The sequence below is a fragment of the Rhamphochromis sp. 'chilingali' genome (genome assembly GCF_963969265.1).
Source record: "Rhamphochromis sp. 'chilingali' genome assembly, chromosome: 17".
In the NCBI taxonomy this organism is placed as follows: Eukaryota; Metazoa; Chordata; class Actinopteri; order Cichliformes; family Cichlidae; genus Rhamphochromis; species Rhamphochromis sp. 'chilingali'.
Genome location: NC_137944.1, coordinates 1,999,459 through 2,014,234, shown reverse-complemented (window position 1 = coordinate 2,014,234; position 14,776 = coordinate 1,999,459). Strand labels below are relative to the sequence as shown.

General features: G+C 44.3%; 1 protein-coding gene across 5 annotated transcripts in view; it reads left to right on the top strand.

Moving 5' to 3' along the window:
• Nucleotides 1-7,139, top strand: part of gatad2b (GATA zinc finger domain containing 2B) — a 42,461-nt gene extending 35,322 nt beyond the window's left edge. For 4 of the 5 annotated variants that reach the window (XM_080863359.1, XM_080863358.1, XM_080863361.1 and 1 more), the window contains exons 9-11: nucleotides 471-575; nucleotides 698-908; nucleotides 1,676-7,139. In XM_080863359.1, the coding sequence (XP_080719485.1) occupies nucleotides 471-575; nucleotides 698-908; nucleotides 1,676-1,812 (453 nt within the window). In that variant the 3' untranslated portion in view covers nucleotides 1,813-7,139. The remainder of the gene's footprint in view (nucleotides 1-470; nucleotides 576-697; nucleotides 909-1,675) is intronic. The other variant, XR_013969394.1, reaches the window with a different exon arrangement.
• Nucleotides 7,140-14,776: the final 7,637 nt, after the last annotated feature.

Genomic DNA, 14,776 nt, shown 5'->3' with positions numbered 1-14,776 from the left:
GTGTTGGTAGCAAAGTGATAAATAAATAATAGGGACACAGTTGGGACTGCGTTTCATGTTTTTAAACATCCGAGTCACTAATGAGCACGTTGTCGTTCTGACTCAGCAGAGCCTCACCTGGCTTCACCCTAAAAAGCTGGTGTCAGCTAGCTAGGTTAACCCAGGGTTTTCACTGCATGGTCACATCACAGGGATGGCATTGGCAGCATCTGGATAAATAAGTCTGCTGTGAGCAGAGCAGCTGATTTTAAAAAGGAAGTTAAAAGTGCTCCAGAGCTTTTCAGTACTGAAAACCCTGAATTAGTGCTGAAGTTACTCAGATAAGATGTAATCCTGCTTTGCAGTCTCTTTGTTACCACACCTAAACTCCCAAACATAGCTGGGGTATTTGGTAGTGATTGTGGAGTCGTTGAATGTAAGTACATGGTGGCACCAATGCACAAGACTCCTGAATGTGGTTCTCTTGTTAGGAGATTGAACAGAGGCTGCAGCAGCAGGCTGCTCTCTCTCCCAGCTCAGTCCCTACCAACGCCTCCAAGTCTGACACCATGATCCGACATCATGCCCTCCGCCAGGTATGTTCCAGCAGAGAGTCCACTATTAATTTGGAAGGAATAAGGAGATGTATGGTGCTCGTGTGTATGTATTCCAAACCAAATGTGCTTCAAGCAATAACTAGCAAATCTCTGGTTCTTAGGCTCCCCAGCCTCAGGCCTCCCTGCAGCAAGGGCTGTCGAACTCGGCACGAGGGGTCCTGTCCAACTTTGCCCAGGCCTCCCAGCTCTCTGTGGCCAGCAGCCTCATGGGCATGACCAGTGCCAAGCATTGTGGCGGCAGCGGAGGCGGCAGCAACAGCAGCAGTAACAGACTGCAGCATGACAACCGTCGGCAGATCTACAACATCCCAGGTACCTACACCTTTGCCCTTTCTGCTTGATGGGTGAGGGTCCGTGTGTGTGTTTTGTTTCCTGCCGTGCATCTTAGTCAACATCAGCCATTCGTAGGTTTATTAGCTCCACCCAGGACGTTGTGTTTTGTCTTTCTGTCTGTAAACACGACAGCTCAGAAACTATGGAATGAATTCTGATAAAACTTTGCAGGGGTGTAGAGCGAAGGCGACAACCAGCCATTCAAATCAGCATCCACCAAGGTCTTTAACATTAGCTTAAGCAGAGACGTGGCTATCAGCAAGTCAGAAGGTCAGGACGAGTTACACTGTGGCTTTATAGAAAGCATATGATTGGGTGTTGGGGGGTGGAGGGGTGGGGTCGACTGATACTGCACGAAGACAGAGGAGTATGTGAGGGTGGTGCAGAATATGTGACAGTTGGATTATATAAGCCTGGGAACAACTCTGAGTGCAGTCTTGTTTACATGGATGTGAATGAGAGTGAGGCAGGTGTGACGGTAAATATGCCAGAGAAGGTTATCTGGGGTCAATCATTCAAACAAACGGGAGAAGGTGAGGACGCAGATGTTTCGCTGTGTCCACCTCTGTATCGATGTAGTTTTATTGCTGTTTCTTTACATTCAAAAAATTCTAGTAACCGTATAAAATAAGAAAATAAGGCTAGTTCATGTCAATAGCAACAAAACAAAAGGTCACTTACAAATGTTTGAGCCTTAAACTCTACAAAGTGCATCTTCTCTGAATGTTGTCCTTCTGCTTCCACAGGGTTAAACATTGCCTATCTGAACCCAGCGGCTGTCGGAGCCCATAAGAGCTCCAGCTTAGCAGACCGGCAGAGAGAGTACCTGTTGGACATGATCCCGCCTCGATCCATATCGCAGTCGATCACTGGACAGAAATGAGCCCTGTCCAGCTCTTGCCCCTTGAAGCCACCTTCATCTTCATACCTAAACCATACCGAAGCACTCCTAAATCAGTCGATACCCTCTCCTCTTCACCTCTCATCGCATGCAGTGCCTGTCCATGTGCCTACCTTAAACTGACCCATAAAAACCCCACCAAGTTGGACAAGGACTCTAAACGACCAGTGCATTTGACATGCTCTTAATATAGTAAAATCCTTCTTCTTCAGTCTATTTAAGAATTATAATTCCCCTTATTATAACTGGTGGTAGCATTATTATTCCCACAACTACCATATTTGCTTCTGTTACTATTACTCATTATGCTTTTTCCTTTTGATGGTTTGTTTTTCTGCTGTTTATCTTTGACTCTGGGTAGTGACGGCCTGTCGTTGTTGGTTTCTTTAGGCCAAGGTCATATAGGATTTTTTTTTTCTTTATAATTTGTCCTACAGCTTAGCTGCGATTGTTGCTAGTAACAGAAGATCAAGATGATGCGTTCTGGTTGCTATGCAACTTACAAGCTTTGTAAAATAGTCTCGACTTGGATGAAACAGTGGAAAATCCCGATGGGTACAAAAACAGACAGTTTGAGGCTCTGCATGCTCTTGAAAAGAGGATGAAGAACCCATTTTAAAAATGGAAAAGCTGGAGGGAGGGAAGGAGGGAGCAGCAGAGCACCCACACCTGTACAATCTCCCTAAAAGGGCCTGCTTCACAGCGACACACAGCCAAAATTCTGATATGCTAAAGTTAAGTTTCAGGACAGCGCCGGAGATTCTGCCACCAACAGAGTTAATGAACTGGAAGCGAGCGACAGACGAAAGCAAAAGAAAATCCTATGTGATCGGCGTTCGGATAATCTTTCCTTTGCTTCCACCGTCGTTCACGAAAAGCTTCTTATCAGGTTCTTCATTTCAGATTGAAACAGTAACACACTTTTTTATGCTGGATGATACTTAAGTTGTACTAATCACGATGGACAGTCACAGCAGTTTACCATCTGCCTCTTCAGGAGACCAGCAGTCAGTCGAAGCTCCAGCGAGACGGAAGCTGACAGGCCGAGTGTGTCGTCTGTGTACCTGCCAAGTATTGGGGCTGCTGATGCTCTTCATTCAGACAGAAACCTGTTGGTCCCATCCCATTTCACTATTTCCCAGTGACCTACTAAACCACCTCACCCATACTCCCCACCCCAAACCTTCGGCTGTTCAGTATGCACAGACTGAACCCTTTCACCCCGCTGTTCCTCGTGGCATCGCGTGTTCTTTGAGAGAGCGAAAAGACCTCAAAGCTAAAGGTGGAAGCATATTTTGTGCGTCCAAACCACAGACTCTGTAACTACAAATCTGGGTTCTTCTTCTTTTTATATTTTGGTTTTTAGATTATTTTCTAAATGTTGTGCAACACCCATTCCCAAACCCTAACTACTATTCCCATCCCTACCTCATCCCTTTTTGTTTGTTTGTTTAAACTTTATGCGGCGTCTCCTAATAAAATGGTTGCGTACCTGAGAGGTACAGCTGCCGGAGACGATAATAATCAACATAAAACAGAAACTATTAAAATGTCTGTATGGATTATGTATAGATACCTAGCTTCAGAGAAAAAGGACGTGGATTTTATCTTTTAAGGAGAGGCATGGCTCAATCATCGTGTGTCTGCTCTGCACACACGTTTCCTCTCCAGAGGAGCACTGTGCATATTTCAAATTAGATGTTTTTGTATGGAGAAGAGTTAAGAGTGGCTGCGGTCTGGATGCTGGCTGACGGCTAACCAGAGTCCGGTGAGACGCTCCGATTTCACCGAGGTGTGTTTTGTGTTTCTCGTTTTGCTTTATTTACAGGCTCATGTTCATAATCCCCAAAAGATGTTTACATGCTTTTAATGTTCAAAAACACTTTATGATCCTGCACTTCTACAAATGCTCCGTTTGAGTTTCTGTCGCTTTAAAGCCCTCCTTCCAAAATTCCAACTCCACTCTTATTGGTCAGCTGTGATGACACAAGCAAGGCAAAGTTGGTGACATAGCTGAACACTTTGTGGGCTTCTTAACAAAGGCCTTACCTGAAGCCACCACAGGATGACTACATGTTGCTTCTATCCCTGAGGGCGCTCACTGAAGTCACAGCAGAGCTGACGTTGGTCTTGATGGCGTTATTTGTCACTACTTGTTCTGTTGTTGACAACATGAACAGGAGGAAGTCGATGAAAACAGGTTTGTGTGGAACGTCTCTTTGTTGAAACAGCTCAGTTAGCATGACCAGTGCTAAATGGACTGGTAGCGCTTTTCTGCTCTATCTGAGCGCTCAAAGCGCTTTACACAACTCGGTGATTCACCCAATCACACAAGCGCTGTCTGACTAACATTCACACACATTCACACTCCGATGGACGCATCGGAGAGCAACCTGGGGTTAGCATCTTGCCCAAGGATATTTGGCGTGCAGACTGGAGCAGACGGGGATCGAACCACCAACCTTCCGATCAGTAGGCCACCTGCTCTGCTGCTGGTGTGTCACCTCCAGTCATGCTCCAGTTGTTACTCCTTTGAAACATGCACAAAGAAGTTATCGAACACACTGAATAAAGTTTGGAGAAAAGCTGAAAGAGACACTCAACTTGTTGATAAATGACTAAATCCTAATTTACTCTCTGCAAATGTTGGACCTCAGTCCCAGCTTTCATTTCACTGGTGCCCAGTTTGTACATGTATCTAGAAGATGGAGTTACTCCACTCATATTCTGACACATAACCCTTACAGAGCCCAGTGTCAGGCCTGCACCCCGCTCTCACTCATGTGACAGATCACTGCAGCAAGTGTGCCGTTGGTAATGGACCGGTTCTTACGCAGCCCTTTGCTACTGTACCTGAGCACTCTGTGCGCTTTATACAACGTAACCTCATCCACCCAAACACTTTTTCTCTTTTTGCTCAAGCGTTTTCTCTCTAACATTCGTACTGTGATGGATGCATCGGGCACAACTCGGGCTCAGTATCCTGCCCCAGGATGTTTGACCTGAGCAGCCAGGGATTGAACCACCGACTCTCTGGTTAGTAGTTGACCTCCTGCTCGAGCTCCCGAGCTACAGCTGCCCCTTTGTGTTTGTGTAAAATGATCCATTGTTGTTGTTCTTTGGTCGCACATCAGTTACAGAGTTCTTATTGCAAACTAAATTCCATCTCAGTCCCAGGATCGGTAATGTTTACCATTGGTTAAAGTGACAGCACTCGTCGTTCAGATGGAGAACTTTTGGCATGAGAGTGAAACTAGTGAGAAGAACCAATCGTTCAATGTTATTACGAACAGACTCTTCGCCTGTTCCAGGCCCATCTTCGCTGTGCTCTGGATAAGAAACGGTGAAAGTTGGTGACATAACTGTCACTGGGCTTTTACATGAGCAGCTCTCAACGCTGCAGCAGAGTAATGTGCAGTTTCCAAAGTGTCAGGAAATGTTATTCTTCCAACATAGTTGTGGAGTTGAGACGGGTTGAAAACTGCGGTGCTGTCAAATGAACAGAACTAAGCATCTGATGGTGTTAATCCACTTTTATCTATTTATCATGCAAGTGTGTGTTTTCACAAACCATTTGAAGTATTTTCATGACGACGTCGATGGTTTTGCTCCGGACTAAACCTCTAAACCTGCCCAAACCCAATCTGTCTTACACAGGTTGGACAGTTGCTTCATCACAGTTAGTTTGAGACCTAACAACAGCTGTCACAACCAGCAGTGTTAGATTGTGGTTGGCTGCCTACAGACAGCAGGCAGAAAGCTCGTTTTCCCATAAACGTAACTTTTTCTTCTTCTTTCTTTTTTGCTTATCTTGCCTTAGTGGACCATCACAGTGGATTTGAAATCAAGGTGTTATTGAAATGCAGACTTTGTTTTAATTCAAAGGGTTTAAACAAAAATATTGCATCACCTGTTGAATCTTTTTTACATCTTTCAGAGGCTCAAAAGTATTTGGACAGACTGCTGTAATTTTAAATGTACGGATTATTTTTAATACTTCACTGAAATCCTGTGCTGTCAAAGACTGCCCGAAGTCTCGAACCCACGGACATCACCAGCTGTTTCCTCCATCGTGATACTCTGCCAGGCCGTTATTCCATTCACTCCAGCTGCCTTCAGCTGCTTTTTGTGTGTGTTTGCCTTCAGATTTGCCTCAATACTCAATCAATGTCCCATTTCTTTGTCTCAGAAAAGCTCTAGGGTTGCTCATGCAGTATGTTTGGGACATTGTCCATGTGCACTGAGGTGTCATCCAGTCAGTTTTGGAGCATTTGGCTAAATCTGAGCAGAGAGATCCTGTACACTGCAGAATTCATCCTGATGCTTCTGTCACGTCACCAATAAGTTGTTTTCAGGCATACATACGTATGCCACAACACTGCCTCCACCTGCTCTTTTAGATATTCTTTGTAAATGTCTCATCTGTCCTGGTTGATGGAGCGTAACCACCTTCATGCTGAGAGTTCCCATGATCAGCTAAGTACAAGTTCAACATTCACCATTAATTCCACATCTGTTTTCTCCTTTGTCAGGGAACAATGAGGGAGTCTGACCACGAATCTGCTTGTCTGTCAGTTGTCCAGTTACTTTTGACCCTTGAAGAATCAGTCAGTCAACAGTCAATGCAACACTTCTGTCAATTAAACCAGAAAGTCTGGTTTTGTCACATGTTGATTTGGTTTCAAGTCCACTGTCGTTGTGTGAAAGGCAAAATTTCATGGTCCAAAAACCTCTGGAAATAACTGTATGATGGTGGTGTTGAAGGTTTGGGAGGGAACATGAGCAATCTTCATAACTGTAATGAGGCTGTGCAGACAGCAGGTTATATGACCAACACATCATTCAGACTGCAGTCGAACCCTCTCATAATCTACGCAAGGAGAACGTGTTCAGGTCAAGTCTTTGGTGTTGTTGGTGACAACACTCGGCTATTTCGAGCAGTGTTCAGTTAACGTGCAGTATTATTCACAGCACACTGGCCCTCCAGGAGTCTGACGCATGCAGATTACTGATGATGATCTGCGACAGCATCCCGGCAGATTCAGATTATTGATAGAGACCTTGGACTAACGTGTAGTGAAACATGGCTGACCTGTTGCAAAGGACTCCGCATGACCTGACACGACCTCTGGCCGCCATGTTGGATTTCTTCAGCTCTCGGGTACCAGCTGATGTTTCTCACAGAAACGTTTACCTCGGTTTGTGTACGGTGTTTGAATGTCACAGATTACAGTTGTTTCTCTGATCCTTTGGTTTATGACTGAGCAGCTGCACAACTACACTCAGTTCATTGAAAAGTGTTTGCTAATCCACATGAACTGCTCCTTTTTAAAAATGATTCACATATTGCAACTTGACATTGGCATTTAGCTTAAAGCACTGCTGTGTTCAAGTAAAAGGCACATGTGAATGTACGAGCCAGAGAAGTGATGGTAGCAGTTAAGACCAAAAATACAGTTTTAAGAAAATGGATAAAAGAGCTTCTCTCTAAAGTACGTCAGCACTTCATCAGCTAATCTTTGCAGGTCGGTCACAGTAGTCTTCTCCTGTTTAATGAGCCCACCAGCCAAGAAAATCACCTGTAAGCTGCACGCGGGACGATTTTTGGTCCATAAAGAGAGCAGCACCAAATCATGACAGAGGAGTGTTGAACACAGTGGGAAGCAAAACTATCCAAAAACATGAGTTTTGCATCTGAAAGCACTTTGAATGGTCAGACGACAGTAGAGAAGGCAACACTGTCCTGAGCTTCTTCACAGCTCAGGACAGTGTTGGAGTTCACATGATGACCCATGGAAAGGTCAGTGTTTCCTCTTATGCCCAGTTTGAGAGCTGTTAGTTTCCCCTCTCCCTAATTCAGCTGTTTTCTCACATGTGCATCTTATAGCCTACTAACAATCAAAGTGTGTTATATTGTTATTGACACAGGGATAGAAGTTTCAGTGTTCAAATCCACAGATTGTGGCTGATACTCTCGTAAGTTTCTCAAATTTGCTTAAATATGAAGGTGGGTGGTGTAACAGTCTAAGGCCTGTCGCCCTGCAGTGAACGCGCTGCCTCATAAAGGCTGTACGATACAGTAATGTCAACTTTTATTACAGTGTTACTGAACGAATCCTAAGCAAGTATCGGTACTGAGTCGACTCTGATGAAGCTCCGTGTGAATCCATCTGTGGTTCAAAGCTCAGCTCCAATAAGCCCTGCATCGTCTACACGCGTATAGTGTTTGTGCGGTTTTTTTGTTTGTTTGTTTGTTTGTTTGTTTGTTTTGTTGTGCGTTCTGGTTGTGTCCAAGTAATCCAGACCTGCCTGTCACTACTACAGAATGATCCAGTGACAAACAGTCCACAGAGAGCGATCCAAGATCCCTGCTGTGAGCTGGCACTATGTGTATAAAGACTGAGCTGAATGGGAGACAACGTTTGAAATTGGATGTAGCGAAACGATACCTGAAATCTATTTTTGCTCCAACTCCTGGTCCGATCTGCTTTAGCTGCAAAGCTAAAGTTTAAATGACAAAATAAGCTCCCGTCTCTCTTTTTGCAGATGCATTTATACATCTTTGTATTTGAACTTTGTTCTTTTCAACATCACTTTTTAGATTTTCAAGTCATTCTTTATTCTAAGGATTTGTTTGTTTTCTTTCTGTCGCAGTTAAAAAAAATATTGACTATGAAATAAATGACACAATATTTGCTAGGTTTTAAGTGATAATGACTTATTGTACATATGCATTTTTTCCTCCGTTACTGAAAAAAGAAATTAAATGGTTGTACATTGTGTAGAAAAGCAAACAAAAAGCCATGAATATTGTGAAGCTTGTCATTTCGTTTTGTGATCACTGTGTATTATTGTGTAACAAATGTGCAAAATGTTTGGGATTCCTTTTCTTTCGCCCGTTCTGCTTCTTGAAGCAGCCTTGCTGGTTGCATTTGCTGTTATTTTGAACTAGTTAGCGTTTGCAGGGAAGTGCTCACTGGTTCAGATCAGAATGGTCTGAAACTCCCGTCTGAATACTTCGACGCATTAAACTTTAGATACCTTCAAATTACTTGTTGATGGAAACACTCTGATTGGTCGGACTCGGTGGGCCTAGCCCTCACTGTCAGAACGCCGTCACGTTGGCGAAACCACCTCTCGTAATTACGTTTCTGTGTTTTGATGGAAACGATTACTGCTCCCCGGTTTGTTACACGCAGGCAGACAGCGGATCGACACGAACCACTAAGACGCAGATTCTTACAACTGTTGAAACTTTTTGTTTGTTTAGCTTTTTCGTAAAGAAGCGCTCGCCCTGAATCAGTGACCACTTTTTCTGCCGACACCAGCATACAACACGTATGATACTGTACTGTTTGGCTTTATCTTCTATTAATTGTTGTTGCTAATGCAGGGAATGATTTAACTGCAAAATCATTGTTTCTTTTTGCATAGTGTTGACAATTTTAAATATCTGGGAAGTAGGAACGAATGATAAAACGGACCAGAGACTAATCAGACTAATTTTTGTTTTACTTGCATCAATCCTGACCTTTTGCACATACTTGATATTTAACGGTCTTCAAAAAAACGTCAAGAAAATAATGCTGTTTGAATACTGCCAGTTGATTGACAATTATGCATTGATTGAAAAAAAATAAGCTAATTTTGGAGGAAATAACTTTGTAATATTTATCTCTTGCAAGCTATGTTTAATAAAGGTTGAAACAATTTGCTTCAAAGTGTCAACGTCATTCAGCTTTCTTCTTCTTCTTCAGCGACGCTCTGGGCAGCGTTTTCAGCCGATCTGTCCCGACCACTTTTCCTCTGGTCTTTTCATTAATTTTCAAGTTATCATTATCTCCTCAAAAACAGTCTCCATCTACCCCAACAACATACCCTGGATCACCAAGGAGCTCAAGGAAATCCTTAATTTAAAAAAAAGAGGATTTTCTTTTCCGGCTCTGCTCTGGATAAAAAGGAGGTCAACAGGGAGGTCAAGAGCCCCTTAAAAACTGCTAAACTGGAGTATAAAAACACTGTTGGAAAAAAATTCACCACAGGGGACCTCCACTCAGCCTGGCAGGGCCTCAAAACCATGGCCTCTGTGAATACTGTGGTCACCACCTCCAGAACCATCCAGGTTCTCATTCTTGGCCTGTTTATGCCATGCCCTTATCTTTAACGTCTGCTCCGTTGTACCTTAATTGGCCCTTGGGGATAAATAAAGTCTCTCTGATTCTGATTCTTTAGCCGTTTAAATCAGCTGTGTTGGATCAAGCACACCGGCCCTCGAGGCCTGGAGATCCCCACCCCTGGATTAGGGGGTCTATACTTAAACCAGCGTTTATATCATGTACACAACGCAGTACTCTCCACTAGGTGGCAGCCTGGAGCAACAAACCATTTCCCGGGTCAGCTGAAATTTGACCTGTGTCGAAACAGTTTCCATCTGGAGAGCTTGAAAGAGCCTCCAGGAAAAGTAGAATGAAGCAGACTGATCAGGACTCAATCTGAACCCAGCTCTCTCCATTTCAGCACCGACGAATGTGTTTTTACTGTAACTTGTTTCATGATGTCATTTCTTGATTTTTCAGTGTTGACTAAACAGCCATCCTCTGTGAGCTGCTTTGAATGAACCAGTACATGCAGGGATCAGGGCTGGTGGACACACACACACACACACACACACACACACACACACACACACACACACACACACACACACACACACACACACACATTATTTGGAGCAGCTGTTACAGTATTGTTTCTGCGCTGTGTCATACCGTGACATGTTGACTGTCTGCCATACTGCATTTGAGATGCCATCTACTGGAACATGCAAAGTTACAAAGCAGAATAGAATAGAAATGGTTTTTGCCTGAATATTAAATATTATTGTAGCATTGATCCTAAAAAGCGCTCTGTGGGTTTTATGGCTCTTTAAGTCATAAGACCACTGCTAACAGAATCAGCTCCCAGCCCAGAGCAGATTTACTGAGCGCTCGCTAACAGTCTTATCTGACTCCTGCTCCTGCCTCCTTTGAGCGTATCAGAAGGTTCCTGTAACGGCGATGCATAGTTTGAATAGACTTTTCTAAAAATAAGGCTGTCAGACATGTATTTACTTAAGGATGTTTGCAGAAATGCCCGTGCTTACACGGAACCGTTGGACAGTTGGTAATAAACAAGTGTCACATATCTGTTTCTGCCATCATACTGAACTCGTACTGTTACCAGTTAAACATGTTGATGAAGTCTTTCAGGCTTTGTGCACATGCAGGAAAACAACGAGCTGCATCTCACTCCCCTTTTGTCTAGAGCGCAAACAGTCATTACACAACACAACCACAATCATGTGACCTGTAAAAAAGGAGAACAGCTGCATTAATAGAGTACATGATGTGACGGTGGGCGGGGCCGGCTCTGTGTGGAACATGACGTTCTCTGAGTGTTTACATATAGATCTGCCTGAAGGACGGGAACACGGTAGGTGGACGACCTCGAGTGTGTAACTATAGTGCAGTGCGACCTTCCAAAGTGCTTCAAACCACACAGCCTCCCTTAAGTGAAACAGTAACATCGCTCATCTACATTTGCTCTGTGTTTGTCTGTTATCATCTATGTGCTGAATGGACTGAACTCTGTTGTCACACTTTAACAACCTTCAAACGTCAGAAAATCTCCCAGCGAGTCATTTCCTTATTGTCAGCCTCGTCGAGCCTGAGTGGCACACACACCTGGACGTTGATTTAATGTCTGCATGTGCACAAGTCAATACGCAGTTAGGCCTTCCTCCATCACTGTAATATACTCTAGAATAAAGAGTTAAGCCACATCTATCGTATGCAGCTGCTCACTACAATAATTCATTAGGATTCATGAATTAATCCTAATATTTGCCTCACTTTTTTAACGTAAACTGTCACGGACTCCTCACAAGGCAAACATCTCCATGTAAGATACACAGAGTGGACGAGACTGAACAAGCAGCAGGGCTGATAATGAACCACAGAGACCGTAGACAAACATTAACATTGATAATAACTCGGGGGGCATCCATCTGTTGCTGTCTGTTTCTCCTGTTCCAGCCAATGAAAGGGCTTACCTGCTCTACAGCTGTGTGCACGCTCTCAGTCACTCTGGAGCGAAACACATTCACCTTACTTTGGTCACTGCTAACGTCCTCTCTCCTGCCCGTCAGTAAATCTTTTCAAACTGCTCACAGTTGTTTGAATGTGCTTGAAGTCCAAACAAAGGTTCCCAGACCAAAGTCTGTTTATTCTGGAAAACATTGCTCAGCACAGAAATGATCAAATCTGTTCTTGCACACATAAAACGTGCTGATCGGTGCTGGTAAAGAGCGGAGCGTCTGCCGGGAACACAAGCCGGGAAGGTTAAGATCCTGCGGTCGGTTTGTTTCCACCGGCCTCAGAGTTTATGTCTTCCTCACTCTCCCCAAAAACACAAGTGTTCACGTCTGTGCGGTTTTATCTGTATTTTCAAAATATCTGCCGATTCATGTTCTGTCCTGCTTGTTGTTTTTCAGTGCGAGCATGCACGCAGGTGGCAGACGGCTGATTAAGGTGGATGTCAAGGTGACGAGTCTGTCTGTGCACATTGCTGTTCCCCACACAGTGAGTGAAATGCTGCAAACGCTATAGCTACTGATCAAAACGCTCAACAAGGAAAACTGTCATTGGTTCAGCTTCCAGGCTTTTATTCTTTCTCACTGTTTCTTTAGAATATGCATGAATAAAGTAACTGTTGTAATGGCGATGACCTTGTTCACTGTTATCACTGCTGACTTTGTTTTCTGAGTATCTCCTCCCAGGACAGACAGTGGGTGGGCCCTCTGTGTTGTCTTCCTTTGGGGACCCTGACTTCCTCCCACCACCCAAAAGCATGAATGCCAGTTTAACTGGTGACTCCAAACTGGTCACGGATATGAAGCAGAATACAGTACTGTAGGAATACATGGTTAACCATGTGACTTACAGTTACATACCTGTGCTTGCACCATATTAAAGACTCCGCTGACTAAACCCATGTGACTTTTTGACAGTCAGAGTTCCCTGAAAGGGAACAACCTGTAACATTTTCAACACTTATTCGCTTCCATTTAAAAGTAAGTTTGGCAAAAACCCACTAAAATATCAAAACTGAAAGCAGATCAAGCAGCAGGAAGCAGAAAGTCCCCCCCGTCCTGCCCAGGAGCCATGAGAAAAACAAAATTCCTCCCGAAGACGCCCACATGCCCTGTGTGCATGCCCCACGCATGAACAAGGACTCCAACCAATCACAGAACACTTAGCAACAGGCTTCAGCCAATCAGTCCTCAAGTTTTGGGGGAAACAGAGAGGACTTTTTTCTCCTGTGGTTGACACTGTGAAAAGAAAGAATGAAGGAAACTCGTCCAGTTCCTGAGGAGCAACTTTTGTGTCAGTTCAGCAGCAGCAAAGCAGCAAAGCAGCAAAGCAGCAAAGCACAACCACGGTCGCCTCCAGGCGGCTTTATACTGGAAGGCAGACGCTGCAATAATTGTTATGTGAAGAAATGTCTTTCAGCCACTTTTCTCCTTTAGTGGTCAGTTCTCTCTTTGTTTCTCTGCCTTTGCACAAGCACATTTCCCTTTCCTGAAACAGGCTTCACAAAGGCCGAGTTCTGTTCAGTTAAGAGCTTCTTCTGTTGTCACACTTCCAAATCGAAAACTGGGAAAAGATGAAGCTGCTTGAACATCATTCCTGTCTAAAACAATAAGAAGGCCTAATGACTTGTCCTGTTAACCTTTGTACTGTCGCCATCGTGCACCTGGTCACATTTTGAGAAATAATGTTTTTATGCCCCCTTAACTGGATTGAAGGCATCATAAATGGAGGCTTTAAAGAGGCCGGTTTTACAGTTCAATGCTTTTTTGGAAGAGCCTCAGCAATCAGTGTTTATTTGAGGCAACTGTATCATGATGTCCCACTCATGACTAGACTCGCTCAGTAAGCAAACTGAACTTCCTGTGGTGAATCACCGCCTCCGCTGAGAGAACAAATGGGCGGATGAGGAAATAGACAGCGATCTGCTGAAAACCGGCGGGTGTGTCTGTGTACTTGTGCTACTGGTATTTTGTGAGTGTCTTGGTGGGTGGGTGTGAACACGCAGCTCGTGAATGCTAGCCTTTATTCAGTCAGACAGGGGGCAAGTGCTCTGGCCTCTCAGCCAATCACAGCTGGCGTCTGGGGATGGCTCGAGGCGTGCGCCGAGTTATGACATGATGGTGTAGCTGCCCGCAAACACACATGCCTGGAACATGAGAACATTTCTCATCAGCCTTACTTCATCTCTCAGAGTGAAACCCAAGAATGAGCCACAATGCAAATGTCTGGAGATTTATCATCATTAGTTTTATTCATTTTTATGACTATGAAGGATCTCCTGAGGGTTCGGCGCTGCCAGCCCGAATCTTTGTTGTTGTTATTAAGTTGTTGCAAAGTCTCCGTCTGTGTCTCTCTGAGCTTCTGCACTGGAACGACAATGGAGGTGGAACAGGCCTGCAGGGTCGGCGTCTTCCTCTTCTTGCCTTAAAGACAAATGTTAGCCTCAGTGAGGCGAGATGGGAGGAGCCTGTTTTTGAAGAAGTCATTAGAAACCCCCCCCCAGCTCGCTGCCCTACTGCTCGGGAACGCCTTGATGGACCTCAGACGGTGAAAAGTGTGGATCCAAAGTCAGGCAGACCTTAATAGGAGGGAGTGAAGCCCCGATGAGTTTCCTGCTGTCCTCACCGTCTCTGCGTCTGAGGCACTGCAGGCTCCAGTTGGTTCAGATGAAATTTGTTTTTTAGCTGAACTGTTTAATCTGAATCTAACTCCAGGAGAGAATTCCTGTAGGGCTGGTCAGGGGTCAATAAATCAACTTCTTCCAATCTGCCACAGATTGGAAGAATGTTGGCTCATTTGAAATAATCTGTAACACT